General features: G+C 44.5%; 1 protein-coding gene across 2 annotated transcripts in view; it reads left to right on the forward strand.

Moving 5' to 3' along the window:
* The window catches only part of TTC27 (tetratricopeptide repeat domain 27), a 185,134-nt gene that overhangs the window by 157,549 nt on the left and 5,563 nt on the right, over positions 1-22,022 (forward strand). For both annotated transcript variants that reach the window (XM_073338420.1, XM_073338421.1), the window contains 2 exons: positions 12,186-12,383; positions 16,939-17,050. In XM_073338420.1, the coding sequence (XP_073194521.1) occupies positions 12,186-12,383; positions 16,939-17,050 (310 nt within the window). The remainder of the gene's footprint in view (positions 1-12,185; positions 12,384-16,938; positions 17,051-22,022) is intronic.

Genomic DNA, 22,022 nt, shown 5'->3' on the forward strand with positions numbered 1-22,022 from the left:
TATTTGGTTAGGACTGTATTGATGTTAAATGTCCTGAGTTTTTGTTTAAGATGTCCCAGTAGAGATGGACCTTAAAAAGCCTTCCAAGTTCTTCTTCGAGTGATTGCTCATGTGTATTCCACAATAGGTGTGCATGCTCACCACGTGCTCCGGTGCTGGAAGTTTTTCCCCTAGCAGTACCCGTAGCGGGGAGCACCCCGCCACGACCCCTGGAGCGGCGGCTGCCTGGCATGGTATAAGGGAGGATGCACTCCCCCCACCCTCAGTTCCTTCTTGCCACCAGTGAAGGTGCGTCGGAACTGCTCAACTCCAGCTTTGCTGCAGCTCGTCCCCAGAACTCTGTTTGTTCAGTAGTACCTGTAGTCAGTTAGCTAATTCAGTTAGTTTAGTTAGTCATTGAGCCTGGGCCCTGCACTCCAGGCTTTAAGTCATGTGGCTCTTGTAGGTGCTCTATTTCAAGGAGCGACCTGCACATGGATTGTCTGCACTGCTTGGGAGAAACCCATATCAGCGAAAGATGCAAGATCTGCAAGTCTCTCAAGCCCCGAAATAAAAAAGAAAGGGACATTAGACTCAGGGCCATCCTGATGGAGTCGACGCTGGCCCCGACCCCGGTATGCCAATCCGGACTGGTACCCAGCACCGCGGCATCTGTACACGGAGACCCTCCGGTACTATCGTCCAGTCGGCACTGCTCCCTGTCCACGGGGCACGCCAAGAGGACCAGAGACACTCCCTCATCGCAGTGGCACTGAGGGAAGTCTGGGACAGAGGCTAGGCCCATGTCGGGTAGTCCTCAATCTCCATCAGGCCCTAGGCCTCCGACTCATGTGAGCAGAGTAGCCCGGCCCCTTCGGAGCAGGCCTCTCCAGATGTCCGGATGCCATCTACGCCTGAAGCCCTCCAGGCAGCCAGGGACATCATGTCAATGCCGGTGCCCAGAGCTCCGCTGATGATCTCCCCATGCTCCAAAGGTAAGCTGCCACTGGGATCACCACAGTCGCCATCAGCCCGGTACCAGTCTCAGTCAAGGCAATGTTCCCGACACCGCTAACTGCCCAGCGACCATTCAGGGCTCAGTTCATGTAGATCACCCTCGACACCAGCCAGACTGTCTGGATGGGTGCCGTTCGACCGGGACTCCCAGCACCGCTTATCTTTGCAAAGCAAATATAGATGGGACCGTGGCAGACGTCACCAACGGTCCTCGTCTCGCAGGAGATACCACAGTCGGTCATGGAACAATCATTGACGCCGTTCCCGCTCGGACTCCCATTCCAAGTCTCTGCCAAGGCACCGTAGCCCGGGGCGTCGATCGCCAGTGTCTCACCGACGCAGGTCCGCCCCTCGAGGCCGTTCATGGAGCAGCTACTACTGTCAGTGCTGCTCCTCTGTGTCGAGATCACGGTCCCGAGGTCAACGTAGATACCGGCACCGCCGATACTCCCAGTCCAGAGGTAGCAGCAGCGGATCATACACCAGCCTGGCCTCCACTCACAGCCACCCGTCTACGGGCTGGCTAGCTTGGCCTGAACAGCTGGCCCCACCGGTGCCTCAGCAAGCACAATGGCACCAAGCGTCGTGACCTCCGGTGCAGCTCCCGGTGGGGGCTTGCTCGGTGGCTGGGGCCTCGGAATCACCATCGGCGTCAATCTTTAGACTGCCAGAAGAAAGGTTGGTGGGACCTCTGTCCTCGTTACCGTGCCCAGAGTCCAACCAGGTGGTGGATCCTCCAGTGCCAGACGACACCCAAAGCATCACACCTCGCCCCGTCCAGAGGAGCTGATTGCAGCCCCGCACTCCTCTGTCCCGCAGAAGGACTACCGGGCCCACCAAGACCTCCTAAAAAGGGTGGCAGCGAGCCTCCCCCTCCAGGCTGAGGAGATTGAATAGGGTTGAATAGGCTCTTCCATGTGCTGTCCCCTTCGGCACCGGGCAGGGTGGCCTTGCTGCTCCATGAAGGGGGGCAAGAATTTCAAACGCCTTGTGGCAAACACCAGGCTTGTTGGCTCCCATCTCTAAAAAAGCGGAGCTCAAGTACTTTGTACCCACGAGGGGACATGAGTATCTGTATACCCACCCAGTGCCCAACTCCTTGATGGTCAAGTTGGTCAACCACAAGGAGCGGCAGGGGCAACCAGCCACGACCCCCAAGAACAAAGACTCTCGGAGGCTGGATACTTTCGGGAGAAAGGTTTATTTATCGTCAAGCTTTCAGCTATGAGTAGCAAACCATCAGGCTCTCCTGGGTCACTATGAGTTTTACCTCTGGGAATCCCTCCCAAAGTTTGAGGATCTCTCCGGGAGCGCAATAAGAAAGAGTTTAAGGCACTCATGGAGGAAGGGGCGGCAGCCGCAAGGTCATCCCTGCAGGCTGCTTCGGATGCAGCAGACCTGGCTGCACGGTCCGTGGCCTCAGCAGTGTCCATAAGATGGGTGTCGTGGCTTCTGCTCTCTGGGCTCTCCAGCGAAGCGCAGTCGTCAATGCAGGATCTCCCTTTCAACGGGAAGGCTCTGTTTGCTGAGGAAACAGACACATGGCTGCATGGCATGAAAGACTCCCGCACGACCCTCCAGACCTTGGGCCTCTGTGTCCCTCCTCCGGCAAAACCCAAGTTCAAGCTGCAACAGGCTCCTGCCCACGCCGCCCTCCCAAAGTACAAGGCCTCCCACAAAAAGCAGCAGGACTACAGAAAGTGCTTGCAATGGCAATCCCGGCCTGTCCCCCAACCTGGGTCTTCTAAGGTCAAGCAGGCGGGCAAAAGGCATTTTTGATGGGACGCTCAGGGGTACCCCACCAGTTCTCAGCAGGGACCTACCCCCAATAAAGCTCCCTTTCTCCAATTGGTAGCGTGCTTTCCTCCCGGAATGGTCGCGGCTCACCTCGGACCGGTGCGTTCTCAACACCATCTCCCGACGTTACACCCTTCAGTTTACCTCCTCCCCACCCAACTGCCCTCCACCCCAGTCCCTCCTGGGGGACCCCTCCCACAAGGATCTGCTCGAGCAGGAGGTGGGGCGGCTCCTGGACCTAGGAGCTGTAGAGGTGGTGCCCAAGGAGTTTCTGGGCAAGGAGTATTACTCCCGGTATTTCCTTATCCCAAAGGGGGGCTCAGGCCCATCATGGACCTGCGAGGCCTGAACCACTACATGGTGAAACTCAAGTTCTGTATGGTTTCCCTGGCCTCCATCATCCCCTCCCTGGATCCCGGGGACTGGTACGCTGCCCTCGATGTACAAGACGTGTACTTCCACATCCACACATTCGAGGGGCACAGACGCTTCCTCCGTTTCATGGTGGGTCAGAGTCACTACCAATTCACGGTCCTACCGTTTGATCTGTCCACTACCCCCAGGGTCTTAAAGTGAATGACGGTGGTAGCGGCCTACCTCAGACACCAGGGGGTCCAAATATTCCCATATCTGGACGACTGGCTAGTCAAAGGCACCCCCCCAGTCGCCAGTGAGGGATCATGTGGCACTCCTCCTGTCCACATGTACTGCCCTGGGCCTGTTGATAAACAATGCCAAGTCCACGTTAGTCCCAGTCCAACACATAGAGTTTATCGGGGCGCTACTGGACACAACGTCTATGTTCTATATCTATGTTCTATATCAACAGGCAAGGTGGGGCCTGATCCTCTGCTCTCTGCCACGAAGCCCTCAGTCTGTGGGACTTCTGTATAGCCCACAATATCTACCTAAAAGCCTTCCACCTGCCGGGCGCACGGAATATGAGGGCAGATTGCTTGAGCAGGGATTTTTCCTCTCAGCATGAGTGGTCTCCACAACTGGAAGTGGCTCACCAGCTCTTCTGAAGGTGGGCTACTCCTCAGATGGACCTATTTGCGACCCGGCAGAACCGATGATGCCCCCGGTTCTCCTCTGGGGGGCCTAAGGAGGGGCACTATCTCCGATGCCTTTACCCTGTCCTGGTCAGGCCAGCTCCTCTACACCTTTCCCCCATTCCCTCTGATCAGCAGGGCCCTGGAGAAAATAAAGACGGACAAAGCCAAGGTCCTCCTCATTGCCCCAGCATGGCCTGGGCAGCACTGGTACGGGACCCTCTTCCATAGCTCCGCCATGGCAGTTACCTCTCTGCCTGGACCTGCTCTCTCAGGACCAGGGCCTCCTCCTCCATCCCAACCTAGCAACGCTTGACCTCACGGCGTGGCTGCTCAGTGGCTAGGTGGCGAGGAAAGAACATGCTAGGAACAGGTTCAGTGCGTCCTCCTTGAAAGTAGACGGCCCTCCACTCGCTGCTCCTATGTGGCGAAGTGGTCTCGGTTTTCGAGGTGGGTGGCAGGCCAGTGTGTTTGTCCGACGGCCACCCAGATCCAGCTTATGCTTGATTACCTCCTCCACCTGAGGGCCCAGGGATTGGCACTCTCGTCAGTCAGTATACTTGGCGACCATATTGGCCTTTCATCCCCTGGTGCAAGGGCAAATGGTGTTTTCCCATGCTATGAGCGGCCGGTTCCTTAAGGGTTTGGAACCTCTCTACCCATATTCCAAGCCCCTGGTTCCACAGTGGGACCTAAACCTGGTGCTGGCTCGTCTCATGGGGGCCCCGTATGAACCACTGGCCACGTGTTCCTGGTCTCACTTTTCATGGAAGGTGGCCTTCCTGGTAGTTATCACGTTGGCCAGGTGGGTCTCGGAGCTCAGGGCCCTAACCTCCAAACTGCCGTATACGGTTTTTCATAAGGACAAGGTCCAGCTCTGCCCACACCCCACGTTCCTCCCCAAGGTGGTCTCTGCCTACCACATGGGTCAGGACATTTTTCTGCCAGTCCTCTGCCCCAGGCCTCATGCGACTAGTGAGGAATGCCATCTCCACATGCTCGACGTAAGGCAAGCTCTGGCTTTCTACCTCGAGCGGACCAAGCCGTTCAGAAAGTCTTCGCAATTGCTCGTCACCTCAGCTGAGCGCGTGAAGGGCCAGCCGATTTCCACTGAGCAGCTTTCTAAGTGGATCACTTCGGGCATCCATTCCTGTTATGAGCTGGTGGGGGTTCCCCCGCCGCCCATTGTGAGGGTACACTCGACTTGGGCACAGGCCTCATCAACTGCCTTCGTGGCCCACGTCCCCATCCAGGACGTTTGTAGGGCTGCCACGTGGTCTTCGGTTCACATGTTCACCTCGCACTATGCGATCATCTCCCAGGCCAGGGATGATGCCAAGTTCAGCAGGGAGATACTCCGTCCCAAGAATTTGTGAACTCCTACCTACCTCCAACAGATATAGCTTGGAATCACCTATTGTGGAATACACATGAGCAATCACTCGAAGAAGAAAAGACCGTTACCTTTTCCGTAACTGGTGTTCTTCGAGATGTGTTGCTCATGTCTATTCCACATCCCACCCTCCTTTCCCTCTGTTGGAGTTGTCTGGCAAGAAGGAACTGAGGGTGGGGGGAGTGCAGCCCCCCTTATACCATGCCAGGCAGGCGCTGCTCCCAGGGTCATGGGGGAGTGCTCCCCCCTATGGGTACTGCTTGGGGAAAAACTTCCAGCACCGGTGCACATGGCAAGCATGCACACCTATTGTGGAACAGACATGAACAACATATCTCGAAGAACACCAGTTACGGAAAAGGTAACTGTCTTTTTCTGCATGTTCTCTTTAATATAGCTATATGCAATTAGAGGGATTTTCATATGTGGTTATGAACAAGCCCAAAATCTGATTAAGGATTCCAGGAAGGCTTGTATTAATAATTGTTCAGGGAGGAACAGAATACTCTAGTAGCTAAAAATGAATAGATAAACATAAACAGCTAAGTTATGGTTCTTAGAGGAAACTCATCCTGTTCAATATTTCCAGAAAGTCAGTCCCCTTGACTATCTACCGTCCCACCTTGCAGCCTGACTTCAGCATTAGTTCTTTTCCTTCCCTCTGACACTTCATCTCTCCTGCAATGGATTAGCAGCATACCTGATAATAGACATAGAATCATAGAATATCAGGGTTGGAAGGGACCCCAGAAGGTCATCTAGTCCAACCCCCTGCTCGAAGCAGGACCAATTCCCAGTTAAATCATCCCAGCCAGGGCTTTGTCAAGCCTGACCTTAAAAACCTCTAAGGAAGGAGATTCTAAGGACATGGCTAAGTGGAAGTTGGTGTGTCTCTCACATGCCTCTTTCCATGCCAGCACAACTTGATCTTCTTGCTAGATCAGAGGTGCTGAATGTATGTTATTTTATTAACTACTGTACTAGTTGACATGTCAAGAAAGAGGGGGGAAAACATAAAACCATTGGTTAAATCAGTATTAGGTAACAATCTAAACTAGGAGGATGGCTATACAAATAGTGCACAATATGTTAACAGTACAAGCCCTTACAACCCATACATAGAAGATCACCAATGGGGTGTGCTTCATAGCCCATTGTTCTAGGATCCTCTGATACAAGACTAAATGTACCAAATTAGTAGTATATAATGGAAGTAATTTAGAATATCCCTGGTTTTGTATGCTGTGGTCAGATTCTTAATATTTCAGCATATTATTCAAAGATGTTTTTAAACTAATACAATTTAATTAACTCTTTAAAGGAATTTGTAATTGAATTATAGTATGTTTTCTATTTGTATGTTAGGTCATTGCTTTTCTGTTTTGGATTTGTGACCACAAAATGTAATTGTGGGAAATTATGCTTCTGAGTTATTCTAGTTATCTAATGATATCACACCCCCTTCTCGGCAGGAAATATGATAGGCTGTAGGATATTGTGAGGTTGAATGTATACACATATGGATGCTACAGGCAAAATTCTAAAAGGAAAAATATTATTAATCATTCCCATATATAAAATAAAAATGATCTGGGGAAAAAACTGAGATGTGTCACATTAACATTAATTGATCTTTGCATGAATCACATGTCTAATCTAACGCACTGGACTTTTTATGGTGATGTTATTAAATAGATATATTGTTAAAAGAGAACACTGCCTTTCATATGTAAGAAAACTCCCTCTCTTTCTCCTTAGCCTACAGATCCTTCTCAGCTTTGTGATATGAACACTTATATTTACAATATCTATATTTTAAAGCATGTTAATCAGAAAAAAGTGGTTGGAACATATTGATGAGAGAGACACTGAAATCTGCATGATTGCTACCTAGACTATAATGTCTCTGTGGATAAAAGGAGGACTTTAGTCACTAGGCCTGTCAATCTTGCCACCTAGATATTGGATGGTTGAAGGAAAAATATTGAAGGGGAGACTCCGACACCTTTTCAGAAGCATTGCATTCACTATACATACATACATGCATACATGTATGTATATATATAGCACATATATGCATGTACATATATATTTATCTATAAGAAGTAAGGTAGAATAAAAGGCTACAGTATATCAAATAGTGCTAAAAACTGATTCCTGGATAGTCTCATTAAAATTTTATGCATGTGTTCTTAGCATTCCCTTTTATGGCCATGGCCCTTAAAAAGTTGCCAGTTTTTCCTAATATAAATAAATAAGTTTATCTCAGGGTCCTATAAGTGTTTTCCTATACTTACTGCAAATACTGAGTTTATCTAATATTAAAGACTCATGCAATTATTTATGCCAATTGGCAAGTTTTTTAGGGTCATGCCTGTACGTGAGAGAAACTACAGTTTAGCCAATAATTAAGTCACAATTTACCAAAAAAAAAAGACCTGGGGGCAGATTCTCAGCTGGTGTAAACTGTCTTTACACTAGCTGAGAATCTGCCTCCTTCCAATGATTTAACCTCTGGTGTGTATGGGAATGTTATCCAAGGGACTTCCAAAAGTGTTAATCACATAACTTTTCACAGAATGCTGATCACTGAAGCCAAGCAGTTGGTGTTTATCTGTAATGTTAACATGCTGAGGATAAGAAAGACACTAGATGCTGCATTGATTGTTGGAATGTTTTGCAACATCGCTTTCAGGAGCAAAGCTACATACTGTACTGTCTGTGAATGTGAATTCAGTGTGCACGGCTTAACGTGAATACAGGATCCCAAACAGGAAACAGCATAGAGTGAAGATTCCTATTGCCTCTTCCCATTATGTATTATCCTCATTTAACTGGCTCATGCTGCTAGAATGTTTTGTAATAAGAGGCAAAAGCAAAAGCTTTTTGTGCTTGTGTTTCTGTAAGGGCACTTTCCAACAGGGATTTTGAGTGAGGAGGTGGGGGATTAACATTTTCAAGAGACATCTGTGCTCTCAAGCGGTTCATTAATGATCAATTCCTTGATTTTAAGCTTTAATTTGGGACGGTATTTGCGGTGAGTGTATTTACAGAGAGCTGCCTTACAGAGTGCTGACTTATCATGGGAGAACTATTATCTGAAGGTCCTTTCCTCACTTAAGCTCTGTCAGCTTTGATTCGCATCAGTGCAGCTTTGGAACATGTTTTGACTAGTTCAATTTTTATATGAAAGGAGCTGTGAGTAATGTAAACACACTATATTCTATTGGTACAACATAGTAATTGTGAAATGAGATTAACATCAGTTAAGATGTTTTAGGGTAGTTTTTTTTTCTTGTGTTTTTGTTTTGTTTTTTAATTAGTGTGAGGCACAAAAAATAAGAGAAAGGAGGTGGAATCCTGGTATAGTGGAGAACCGTTAAACACACATGTGCTTTGTACAGTGGTCATATGAGGCATAACTGATTAAGCAGACATAAGGAAAATAAAAGCAGTTTGCTTGCACAGGATCCTTTTTAACTTAGCATCTATTGACTGTGCTGGAGTATTAGTGGATATGACAATTTAACTTCCCTCAGAGGACATTTAATTAAAAGTTTAACCATTAAAATTGTGTTCTGAAAGTAGAAAATTGTGCCTTGATTGCTAATCCTGTTTTGGTGTTTAGATTCACTTGCAATTCTAACAAAAATATTTTTAACAGGCAATATAACCAAGACATGATTATGTTTTAGCCCCTTTTCAAGTAGAACCTATACTTTAATGTATTATTTATCTGTTTTATACTATTGAGTGTGATATAGCAATAGAATATAGTGTGTTTACATTACTCACTGGCATATTTCAAGGACATAACTGTTGCATGACACTGTCTTTTTAAAAAAGCTAAAAATATCTAGGTATAGGTATTGGAACTTATGGGCTCAGCAGGACTACAGCCCTATTAATATTTGGGCATATTTTCCACAAAATTATTCTGTATAGTTGTCATTCCCTCAATATCCCTACTAAACTTTTTGTTTCCTACGACTATCTTCAAGAGTGAAAGGCTGACTGCTGATTAGTAGAGAGGAAGAACAGATCAGCCCTCACACAATAGTTTAGATAATTTATTTTATAAAATATATATTAGTGTTTTTTAAAAAGATTAAATAAAAATGTTAATTCGCTACCATAGTTTGATAACAATGCTGAATAGAAAGTTATTGGAATTTTTCATTTAGGGTTTTTTTTAATGGTTGCGTTCTTTTCTATTATTGGCTTGTAATAGTTTGGTAGACTTATTTTGTAATATCACCCATTTTAAATTTACTAGGCTACTGACCAGGAATTTGAAATACATAATTGAGAATCACTTGATTGCTGTTGGTTTTGACCAAACAGTGTAATCCAATTATACTGTTGAGAAAAATATTTGTAATAGAAACATTTATCTGTGTCATGAAAAATAAATGTTGTTTGTTTGCTAGTTTAAGGTAACATTGTTTGGAATGTGTAATATTATTGATTCTTATAAATACAACAATTACGATTAATAGCACAGAATGTGTTATAACTTAGTGTTTTCAATATCCTGTACCCATCTCCATTTTTAAGGGTTCTAGCCTTTCATATTTTTAGCAGGATCGTTGTACATCAGTGAATCATTCTGAGTAGTCATAAATGTAGCTTTCTAGCAGGATTAATATTCTGTATCCCAATCACAGTATGGATTTTATTATCTAAAAAGTGTCTTATTGTTAGGAAATGCCAATTAGTATTATTTCTTTGATATTTAATCTAAATGATTTATTAATATTATACAGGAAAAAAACCTAGGTTAAAGAACGTTATTAAAGGTTGCAATGCCAAGCAGTCAGAAGTCAGAAAATACCAAAATTAAGGTTGTCTATGCAACACCTCCCTCCCCCCAACCCTACCCTTTTTTCCTACCTGTCTCCCAGCCTCAGTCTTCATCCTGATCTACTTTTTCCACCTCCCTAGTCCGACTCTTGTCCTATCTTGCCTATTCAAATGAGGCAGCATCCTCCTTGCTGTCTCAGCCCAGCAGGGTGGCATTAGCAGCCCGGGAAAGACAGGGCCCCTGCTCTCAACTCCTGTGCCTAGCCTCAGCTCAGCCTGCAGCACCCCAGAGCTACAGATGCAGAGAAAGTCCTGCTCAGCCCTAGGCTGGTGTATGCTCAGTGCAGACAGAATCTTCAGGGAAGTAAGCTGCAAAGCTCTAGTAAGTCTCCACTGAGCATGTGCAGACTTTGATTTTTTTTCAAAGATTTATAACTTGGACAAATTGCCAGATTTTCACAGGTTGGGCAAAAGACACATCACTGACACGAAGGTCATCCCCTGCCAAATTTCAAATCCCTGCTCCAAAGCATGGAGACAGTAGAGACTCTCAAAGAAAAGTTTGCCAGAAATTTTTAACGTGAGCATAACAATGTATTTTTCCCTGACTTTGTTCTTGGAAATGGCTGCTCTGAATTTGTAGAAATTTTCCAGTAAATTCAGCCTGAGGCAGACCCCCAGCTTGGAAAATTTCAGCCAAAACAATTAAAGTTCAGTTAAATTCCAAGTACTTGAAAACAGGGTCTTATGATGAGACGGGTCAGGCAACCTTAATAATAGGTGGTGCTCCAAGTCCCACTTATAATCTAAAATTGTATCTCTCACATGCAGCATCCTGCTCCTGGACCACTCCTAAAGCCCCCTTTTACACCAGCTTTTTTGGGAAAGCACAAAATTCCCACCACTGCTCACTGGAGGGAGGACAGAAGCCTCCTGCATACTTGCTCCACCCATAAAACTCCTTTGCAAAAAGTCTAAATGAGGATTAAATGGGTGAACTTCACTCATAATATACTTTTTAGTATCCCATATAATCGTATAAGAACAATTTTGTAAGATTAGTTTGCCATCTTTGTGTTGTAAAGTCTTTGTAATTTACTAAATTATCAGTGAATATATACTGAAGTGTTGCAAATGTTGCAGAGATATCAAAAGCCAAAACTTGTTGGTGTTTGTCAAGGTTCCTCCCCCACTCTGAACTCTAGGGTACGGATGTGGGGACCTGCATGAAAAACCTCCTAAGCTTATCTTTACCAGCTTAGGTCAAAACTTCCCCAAGGTACAAAATATTCCACCATTTGTCCTTGCCGCTACCACCACCAAACTAATACTGGTTACTGGGGAAGAGCAGTTTGGATGCGTCTTTCCCCCCAAAATACTTCCCAAAACCTTGCACCCCACTTCCTGGACAAGGTTTGGTAAAAAGCCTCACCAATTTGCCTAGGTGACTACAGACCCAGACCCTTGGATCTTAAGAACAATGAACAATCCTCCCAACGCTTGCACCCCCCCCCCCCTTTCCTGGGAAATGTTGGATAAAAAGCCTCACCAATTTGCATAGGTGACCACAGACCCAAACCCTTGGATCTGAGAACAATGAAAAAGCATTCAGTTTTCTTACAAGAAGACTTTTAATAAAAATAAAAGTAAATAGAAATAAAGAAATCCCCCCTGTAAAATCAGGATGGTAGATATCTTACAGGGTAATTAGATTCAAAAACATAGAGAACCCCTCTAGGCAAAACCTTAAGTTACAAAAAAGATACACAGACAGAAATAGTTATTCTATTCAGCACAATTCTTTTCTCAGCCATTTAAATAAATCATAATCTAACACATACCTAGCTAGATTACTTACTAAAAGTTCTAAGACTCCATTCCTGGTCTATCCCCGGCAGAAACCAGCATATGGACAGACACACAGGCCTTTGTTTCTCTCCCTCCTCCCAGCTTTTGAAAGTATCTTGTCTCCTCATTGGTCATTTTGGTCAGGTGCCAGTGAGGTTACCTTTAGCTTCTTAACCCTTTACAGGTGAGAGGAGCTTTCCCCTGGCCAGGAGGGATTTCAAAGGGGTTTACCCTTCCCTTTATATTTATGACAGTGTTTATCAGAATATAAATGAAAGATTTTTCTGCTTTCTAAGGTGCTGAATATTCTGGTCAGGGCAGTGGTGGATGGAATGCCTGATCGTAATGGAGAGGTGGCAACGGGGTTGAAGGGGAAATTGCAGGAGCTGTTTGGCAGAGTGACTTCAAGAGTGACTGGTGATGCAGACATCTGGAGACTGTATGCCAGACTCTGTGGAAATGGACAGAGTGATAACCCTGAAGATACTGAAAAGGTAAATGTTGAGGTTGCTTTTTGTTTGTTTGTTTTTGTTTTGTTTTGTTTTCCTAAAATGTGAGTTTGTTATAGCAATAGAAGGCTGTTATCCTCTAGTAGACCAGCTACTGAAGCAAGATACAGAACACATTTTGCAACTGTTCCTCCATTTTGCTGCAGGCATTCTGTTCTTTTGGGGTTTTTTCCTCCAAGTATATATTTTCTTTAGGGGGGAGGAAGATTTTTAAATTTTCCGTCAGTTTGTTTTTTTAAATATGCATAATTCTATCATTCTAGACTTGGACATTTTTTTCTTCAGAAGAAGAAATTTCCTATTACAGCATCTGTTGGTGACACTAGGTTGATATTTTGAAGGTTTTCATTGCAACCATAATGGCTAGAGATTTAATTTTAACTCAAAGCTTAGATTCTGGCAATAAGGCTGCAGCCTTCAGAAAACAGTGGCTCACTGAGTCATCATAAGTTACCAAACTCAGTTCTGGGATCATAGTGTGAAAATATATTTAGGGCTCGTCTACACTGCAGTAATTCAGAAACAGCTAATCCTGAACTATTCCATGTGGACACATTCCAGAAGAAGAATGCCTTGTTTCTATTTAGCTTAAAGTGGGTTTACTTCCTCCACTTAATTCTTAATCTGTTGAGGTGTCAAGGCCTGTGTACAGTTGTCTGTCCTAATATTAATCTGTTTCTATTAGCCTCTAATCCCAGGTCATCACCATTCCCTCGATCTCTCAGTTAGATCATAAATTGAGGCTAGAGTGATTGCATTTCCAAAATAACTGCTACACAACTGGAGTGCTTACTTTGTTGTTCATGCTGGATGGTGCTTTGCAATTTGGTTTTAAGTTTCCAAAATTCACATACCCGTGCACACTCCCAAAATATCTCTAGGTTATCAGATCTTCACTGAACCTGAAAATATAAAATGTCAGCATTCAGTATGTGTTTCCTAATGGCACTCTTTGACCAGGGTAGAAATGTCAGGCGGGAAGATTGCTCAATATTCTGTGATAAGTACATGATGCAGATTGTTGGGCTTGTGGTTCACACGTCCATGGTAGTGTACTTCTAGTCACTTTGTCCTTCCTCATTCTGTTCTCTTCAAACTCTCCTCTGTTAACTTGCATGCTTTAGCCCTCACTTGCTTTCCTCTGACTCTGATTCTCCCTCTCTCCTTTCCATTTTTTCCTTTAGAGATGAAAATGATTTTGCCCTTTTTGCATTCAGAAGCACGGAAGTTGCAATATCATGTAATGCATCCCTAAATACTAATCAGACACAAAAAGTAACTCAGGGCTTATCTACACTATAAATGTAGTCATGTCAGGGAGCCCGGTTACATCATGGTCTTCCCCTAACCCAGTTATAAATGTGGTTTCAGTATGTAGAGGAGACAGGACTTTAACTATGTATCATAACCAGACTGGTTATGAAACATGGTTAAAATCTAATCTACCCTGCAAATTCGGACCATATTTGTAAAAGTTAGGGTACACTTTTGACAGTTTCCTGACATGGTTGTATTTTAGTGTAGACGGAGCATGAAAGAGAACTGAAAAACTAAAGTCTCTACAGGCACAACTTGAATTAATTTACAGTATCAATTTATAAAACTTCTACTATATTGTACAAAATTTGAAGGTTTTCCTGTGCCTATTGGGCATTAAATCAAAGTAGCTGTCTATTGCAATTTTTCAAAAGCCATATAGTGTGAAAGAAGCAAAGAGCTTGAATAGAATATAAAATAATGTTTGCAGTTTTCGTAGCATCATAGATGATAAAGACAGGAAAAGGCCTATTAGATCATTTTGTCCCTCTCCCTGCAAATGCACATCTGTCCCCTTTGAACACAACACTAAAAAATGTTCTAGTTGAGGTTTAAAAGACTCAAGCAATGAGGCTTCCAGCAGTTCCCTTGGGAGAATACTCCACAGCCTCATACATCTGGCTGCTGTTAAGATTTTCCTGGTATTCAGACTAAATTTTTCCTTTCCTAATTTCATCTCTCTATTCTGGTGGTGGCTGGTGTCCAAAATAGTTGCTGAGGCGGCAGGTAATAATCCACCACACTCTCCTTCATGTTAATCAGTGTTTCAAAATGAAATATAGGGACACTGGTAAGGAAGCATATTTTGGGGGAAGAATGTGGTTGATGGGGAAGTGGGAAGTAAAAGGTGCCACTCCTGTACTTTCAGAATGAAAAACTGGGATACCTTTTATAGCAAATGGTGGTATGGGAGAAAATATTTATCCCTCAGTCACTCCTTCATTGTTCTCTCCTCCTCCCAACCTCCACCCCTCTGATCTAGTTTTTAACCCAGCATACACTCTCTTTCTCTTGCACACACACCAATCTACTCACAACCTCCTTCACCAATTCAGTCAGTTTTCTCCTGTGCTTAACCCAGTGCATCCCTCTCCCACTTCAGAATCTTCTAAAGCCTTCACAATTCCCTCCAATCTAACACCAACTCACACTTGCCCATGAGGCCAAGAACCCTTCCCATTTGCAATTAAACTCTCCATGGCTCAGTACCATCTCTCTCCAAATACATCCAAGCTCAGAAAACACACACACACAACCCTTCAGCCTCAGATCTTTTTCCCTTCCTGCCTGACACCCACATACTCAACCGTTTGTTGCTGGGCCTGGAAAATGAGGTGGCAGCAAGGAAGCATTTGCAGGCAGCCCTATATGCTGCCTCTCTGGGACTAGCCCTACAGAAACCTGTATTCCCCATTGTGTTCCTCCTCTATCTACTACCTGCATCAGGGCCAAAATTCCCTGATGACAGCCAGATGTATGGGTCCTTCAGAGGCTTGTAAGTTCCAGCTCCATCAGAGGCCCCCTGTGGGAGCAGGCAGTACTGCTGGAACATTATTGTTGGGACTTGGTCCCCTTAGCGTCTAATGACCAATCTTCGCTGCATTGCTTCTAATATCCATAGAATCATAGAAATGTAGGGCTGGAAGGGACCTTGAGAAGTCATCAAGTCCAGCCCCTTGTGCTGTGGCAGGACCAAGTAAACCTAGACCATCCCTGACAGGTGATTGTCCAACTTGTTTTTAAAAGCTTCTAATGATGAAATTTATATATGGCTTTAAGATGTTTCTTCTCCCTTCTGTTTAGACTCTTCAGATGGTAGTACACTGTTATAATGCCCCTCTTAGTCCATCATTTAATCAAGTGATAGAACTTTAGCATCTTCAATTTTTTCACACAATATGTTTAATTTTTATTTTTAGTAACACTCCACCCCCTGTGAGAAGGAAAAAATAGCAAGCAATCATTATTTTCTCCTTTTTAAATTTCTCCCACTCACTGAGCTGTGTGTTTTTTAGATTATTTTTCACCTGATGTATAAGCCTCTACATTGACAAAATGCATCTCATTTTGTTTTGGTTTTTTTCAGTGTATCTAATCTCTCTGCATCCCTTGATATTATTTCTCTTTGTGTTCATAGCTTCCTTCCAGTTTTTCATCTGCAAATTTCATTAATGTGCTGTTGATTCCTTTGATACAAGAAGTGGGGGGAGTAGCTCCCTTTGATGGACACCTAGCCAGCCACTTAGCTGTAAAATCCCTCTTGGTCTGTTCTCTGCTTTCTTTTACATCTGGGCTTGTTAACCCTTTACAGGTGAAACAACCAGAGAACAGACCAAGAGGGATTTTATAGCTAGCTAGCTGGCTGGCTGAGTGTCCATCAAAGGGAGCTACTGCCCCCCACTTCATGTATCACAATTCCCTTTTCCAGATAGTGAAGATGTTGAATACGACCAGATCCTTGTAGTACAGCACTGGATTCCTATTTCCCATTTATGTTCCCATTTGTCTGGCAAGAAATGGTCTTCATAAACTCAGAGTGATCAGTGCTTATGGTTCTGTTACATCTTAGATATTTTCTTTCCCTTTATTTGTTCCATTGTTATACTAAGGACAGAAATTGTATTGAAAGTGTGGTTATTACCAGAATCACTTTTTTTTTCATTTATACATTTGTTTAATAAATTGGTATCATATTTGTTTTTCATTATAGTTTCCTGCTTATGAAAATTCTTCCTTGATTACTGTTTACATTCATTTTCTATACTTCTGTTTGCTTTTGGGAATCAATGCAGTATCAAAGCAATAGCTCAGTCTAAGAAAAACAATATTGGGTAATATTTTTGGAAAAAAGCCTTGTAGTATTTAACTATATATTTCTTAGGTTCAGAACTGCTGTTCAAAACATGTAAGTGTTTTCTCTTTTGGATATGCTTTTAATTATTTTGACCTGGCAAACATGGGTCACGTCCATCAGTCTAGACAAATTTATAAAAAATAAAAATTGTCTTCAGACACATGTTACTTTATGTGCCTGACATCCTTGAGATGCAATATCAGTGAACATCTGTGTTACAGCTGGTGCTAATGGTTTCAGAGAAACTCTGACTCTCAGAAAATCCATCATATTAAAGATATGTTCAGTTTTTTGGGAGGAGTGTTTAATATGTGCATAAAGCTAAACTGGAATTCTTTTATAATTTTGCGTTAATTGATTGTTTTGCAGTCACTACAGTATCTCACCAAGGCACATAAATGTGAAATGCAATCAGCAGATTGGGAGAAAGATATTTCGTCTTTTAAAGAATTGGTGAAAGGAGCCATAGAGCTTGCCCATGGTATGTTCGCTCTGAAACATAACATTTTATATTATTCATAAAGAATATACAGAGTACTTAAGAAACTCACTAACAAAATACATTCTTTCTTATCCTCAGATATTGGAACTCATATGGCACCTATTGTTTGGGATATAATCTTGTTACTGCATGTGAAAAGTTGAGTCTGGGTGCAGTGAGATAGAGTTCCTGAGTATAAGATGAGGCAGCATTTAAAAGGCCTGTGAGCCAGCAAACACTGTGAGTAGCACACAGTAGAGATCTCTGGAAGTTCCTGAGAAAGTGAGAGAAAATGATTCCTGTCTCAGCCGTGAAAAGGGAGAGCACACTGGGGGAGAAATATTATAGTGGTACTCTTCCAAGCCTCCCACAAAATAAGCTCAGCTGACAAGATACAAATTGAGAGGCAATTCTCAGTAGACTGTGTAGCTCTGGACTCTGATAGACTCTTTGGTCTTTGCTCCCTCTCAGTGAGATTCAGATAGATATACCACCTATGATCTCTGTGCTCCTTGGCTTCCCTTCATTGGGGCTCAGATGTTCTTCTAGAGACCTTGGTCTTAATTAAGAAGAGAGGCGAGGAAATAAGTGGTAGTTTTCTGCCAAGCCCACCTACCCACAATGCCAAAATTAGCTGCTGCTCAGAGTAGATTGTGCAAATCTTCATAATATACTTCCTTTTCTTACTTCACGGCTGAAAGCCTGAAAGATGTTAATGGTGAAATTTAAAGGACCAGTCTACTTGAAGGAAATTAGCACCTGTGTAACTACACTGAGGTAGTTGCACTGGTGCAAACTCCTAATATAGTTTCTCTGCACTTGTGTAAAGTAGGGCTTAGTCAACTTCATCCAGCAACAAACAGCAGTTGAGATCACTGGGAGAAACCAAGAATGCAAAATTAGGTTGAGCCACAAAGAAAGAACCCTTCTCCACCAACTACTCCTTGACACAATGGATAAGCCAGTAGTGGAGGAACAAGAAAGTAATAAGCGATTTGGCAATTAGAAAGAGTAATAAGAATAGCCCAGGACAAACATCCGTTAAGGAGGATTAGGACATTGTGCGGAAGCTAAATTATTTCTTTATACCATTCTTCAATACTTGAGGATGTTGGCAACTGTGTTAGGGATTGTTATTTGCACCAATTAAAAGGTGCCTTGTTTTGGAAAAGAATACTTCTTGTGGCTGTCAGTCATTTATCGGAAAGCTGTATCCATGTCCTCCAGGTATTTCCTTAACCACTCTGGAGATCCATGCCTTAGGAGAACAGATTGGTGATAGGTGAGCTATTTTGGGGGAACCCTAAATCTGTTTTCCAGGTAACACTCTGGCCTTCATTGACTAGGCGTTCAGAACCAGAGTCAGAGGATGCACCACTTAGCCCGACTCTGATGTTACTGCCAGAACCAGAGAGGTTCCCTTAATCATCCAGATGTAGCAGTGCTGTTGATTCCTTTCTCCTCCCTCCCCTGATGACCACCGTCAGATCCAGGAACTGTTACAAAGAGTTGCTGATGCCCTCCACATTCCACTGGAGGAAGTGCAGGAGAGCCAACATCAGTTGCTTGATACCTTGCATGCATTTGTACCATTCAGAGTGGTGCGACCAGTCAACATTTACTGAGGGCATCAGCAACATTTACTATGTTGTTCCTCAACTGGCCCAAACTTTCTGGCATACTCTGGTCACTTGCACACCCACCGCAAAATCAGTGGAAAAGAGATACTATGTACTGGCAAAGGGGTCTGAGTTTCTGTTTTCTCACCCCCTGTCCAATTCCTTGATTTATACAAGCAGCAATGGAACAAGCCTGGTAACAACCTCCACATTCTACTCTAGCTGACAAGAAAGGTAAGAGACCAGACTTCCTAGGTTGCAAGGTCTTTTCTTCAGCCAGCCTTCAGTTTCTGATCTCCAACTACCAGGCGTTATTAGCTAAATATGACTTTCTAAATTACAGTCAGTTAGCAGACTTTGTAGAGAATCTTCCCCAGGAGGATCATGCACACTTCCACACTATCCCAGAGGAAGGCAGACTGGGCACCAGGACAGTGCTCCAGGCTGTAGTGGATTCAGTGGACAGATCTTCACGAACTGTGGCCACAGGGATTGTCATGAGGAGGGAATCCTGGTTCCATTTGTCTGATTTCCTTAGGAGGTGCAGAATTCCATTGAGGACCTCCCTTTTGATGAATCTCACCTCTTCAACCAGGAGACTGACGACTCCTTCAAGGACTCCAGAGACACCCTGTGATCGCTGTGTATTTATACACCTGCACCCAAGTGAAAGTTTTACCACCTACCTCCCACACAACAGGTCAGAACTCCTCAGTCCTTTCATCAGCAACTCTACAAGCATCTTTGAAAGCGTCAGAAGACCAATGGTCCCATCCCCCGGGTCTGCCCATATAGTCTTCGACACCACAAACTCAGTCTTCACAAAAGTGATATTTCTGAGTGCATCTAGAGAGCCGTCAGTTGCCTTGCATCCTATCATACGTACAACCCTTCCTCTTTGAGGGACATCTAGCACACTTTTTACCAGCTCAGAGTGCAATTACAATAGACAAGTGGGTCCTGAATGTCATTCGACATGGCTATATGATCAAGTTCATGATGCTACCTCATCCACATGCCTCGTCCCGTCCTGCTTCCAGGACCACTCTCATGACAGTATGCTCTCCCTAGAGGTAGACTCCCTACTGCAAAGAGGATCAATAGAGCCTGTTCCTACAGTATTTCAAGGTGCAGGGTTCCATTCCACCTATTTCCTGGTGCCCAAGAAGGGAGGATGGAGACCAATCTTAGATCTCTGTCATCTCAGCCACTTCATACCTAAACCAAAGTTTCATATGGCCACCCTTGCAGCCATTATACTCTCACTAGAAAGAGATGCGTGGTTTATGGCTCTTAATATGCAAGATGCTTACTTCCATTTAGATATCCATCCTACCCACAGACAGTTCTTGAGATTTATGGTAGGCCCAAGACACTTCCAGTACAGAGTTATACCATTCGGGCACACGGGTCCATGGGTCTTCACTGGTGTCAAGGGGTCCTTAAATTCCCTTATCTCGATGACTGGCTACTAGAGTACGATCCAGACAAGAGGCTCAACCTTCAACCTCCTTGCTGCTCCTACTCCTTTCCTCCCTGGGGGTGAGCATATCCCACACAGTCCGTATAGTAATTCAGGGCACATATTGATGCGTTCTGTGCACATGGCTACATACCAGAGGATAGATTTCAGGCCCTGCAAGCACTGATTACCACAGTGGCCTCCAGTACTTCTGTTCCAACCAGAACTTGCCTTTCCCTTCTTGGCCACATGGCAGCAAGCATGTACATCACTGCCTTCATTCATTTCCGCTTCTTATGCCTACAGCTGTTGCTTGAGAGATCCTATTATCCCACGCACCATTCCATGGACCTCCTACTGACAGTTTCCCCCGAGGTTCTCTGTTCCCTTCGATGGTGGATGGACCCGGTTCAGGTTTTCACCGGGATACCCTTCTTTCCGTCTTCTCGAAGCACAACGATCATCACAGATGCATTGCTCAATGGCTGGGGTGCCCACATGGGCAAACTCATGACACAAGGAACTTAGACCACTCAGAAATCCAGGATGTACATCAGCATCCTAGAACTTCGGATGGTAAGGACAGCATGTCATGCATTTCTCCCATCTATTCACTTCTGTCACGTTCTCATCATGTCAGACAACACCATCACCATTTACTACATAAATAAACAAGGGTGCACGAGGTCACCAGTACTTTGTGCAGAAGCTGTTCATCTCTGGGACTGATGCATCGCCCACAAGATCCTGTTGTCAGCAGCCTTTCTTCTGGGAACTCAGAACGTGATTGCAGACTCCCTCAGCAGGAAATTTGTGGCTGACCATGAATGGGAGCTACACGACTCTGTGATTGCCACCGTTTTCAACTGCTGGAGGAATCTGACCAGAGACCTCTTTGCCTCCAGCACAAACAGCAAATGCATCCAGTACAGCTCCTGGGGAGGGCTCTGCATCTTTTCCCAAGGCAATGCCTTAGTTATCCACCGATCAGACCAGATCAGTAATGCCTTTCCTCCCCTACCATTCCTGCCATGTGTCCTATACAAGATCAGATGGGGCAGTAGGGAGCTACGGTCATCCTGATTGCCCTTTTCTGGCCTCACCAATTCTGGTTTTCCCTTCTCCGTTTGTCTACATGTCCCCCACTTCTGCTGCCAGCTTTTCTGGAACTGCTTACGCAACGCAACGGCAGGATCAGACATCCCATTCCACACACCCGTCACCTGAGAGCTTGGTTTTTGGATGGGCATCTTCGTTAGAATGGGAATGTTCGTTGTCAGTACAAGATGTCCTTTCAAGTAGCAGGAAAGAGTGCACAATGCAGTCCTATCAGGCCAAGTGGAAACATTTCACCTCCTGGGCCCAGCAGAAGAGTCTTGCCCCTGAAGCCATGGGCATTCCTCTTCTCTTGGACTATCTCCTGTCCCTGAAGGAGTCAGAACTCACTCTCAACTCTGTCAAAGTGCACATAGCAGTAATTAGTGCTTTCCACCCCCATTTGGAAAGGCACTCTGTCTTTACACACCCCTTGACTACAAAATTTTGGAAGGGCCTCCTACAAACTTATCCTTCCGTTCAACCCACTGCTCCCCAATGGGATTTCAACCTTGTCCTCACAATATTGATGAAATTACCCTTTGAACCACTAGCCTCCTGCTCCCTGTCTCTCCTCTCCATGAAGGCTGCCTTCCTAATAGCTATTGCTATTTTGCAAGAAGGGTAGGCGAACTGGGGACAATGATAGTGGAGCCCCCATTTACCACATTCCATAAAGATAAAGTTTCCCTGCACTTGCGTCCCAAGTTTCTGCCAAAGGTTGTATCCCATTTTTATCTCAACCAACCCACGCACTTACTTGCGTTCTTTCTGAAGCCACACACCTCAGTGAAAG

This window comes from Lepidochelys kempii, chromosome 3, assembly GCF_965140265.1.
Source record: "Lepidochelys kempii isolate rLepKem1 chromosome 3, rLepKem1.hap2, whole genome shotgun sequence".
NCBI classification, from domain to species: Eukaryota; Metazoa; Chordata; order Testudines; family Cheloniidae; genus Lepidochelys; species Lepidochelys kempii.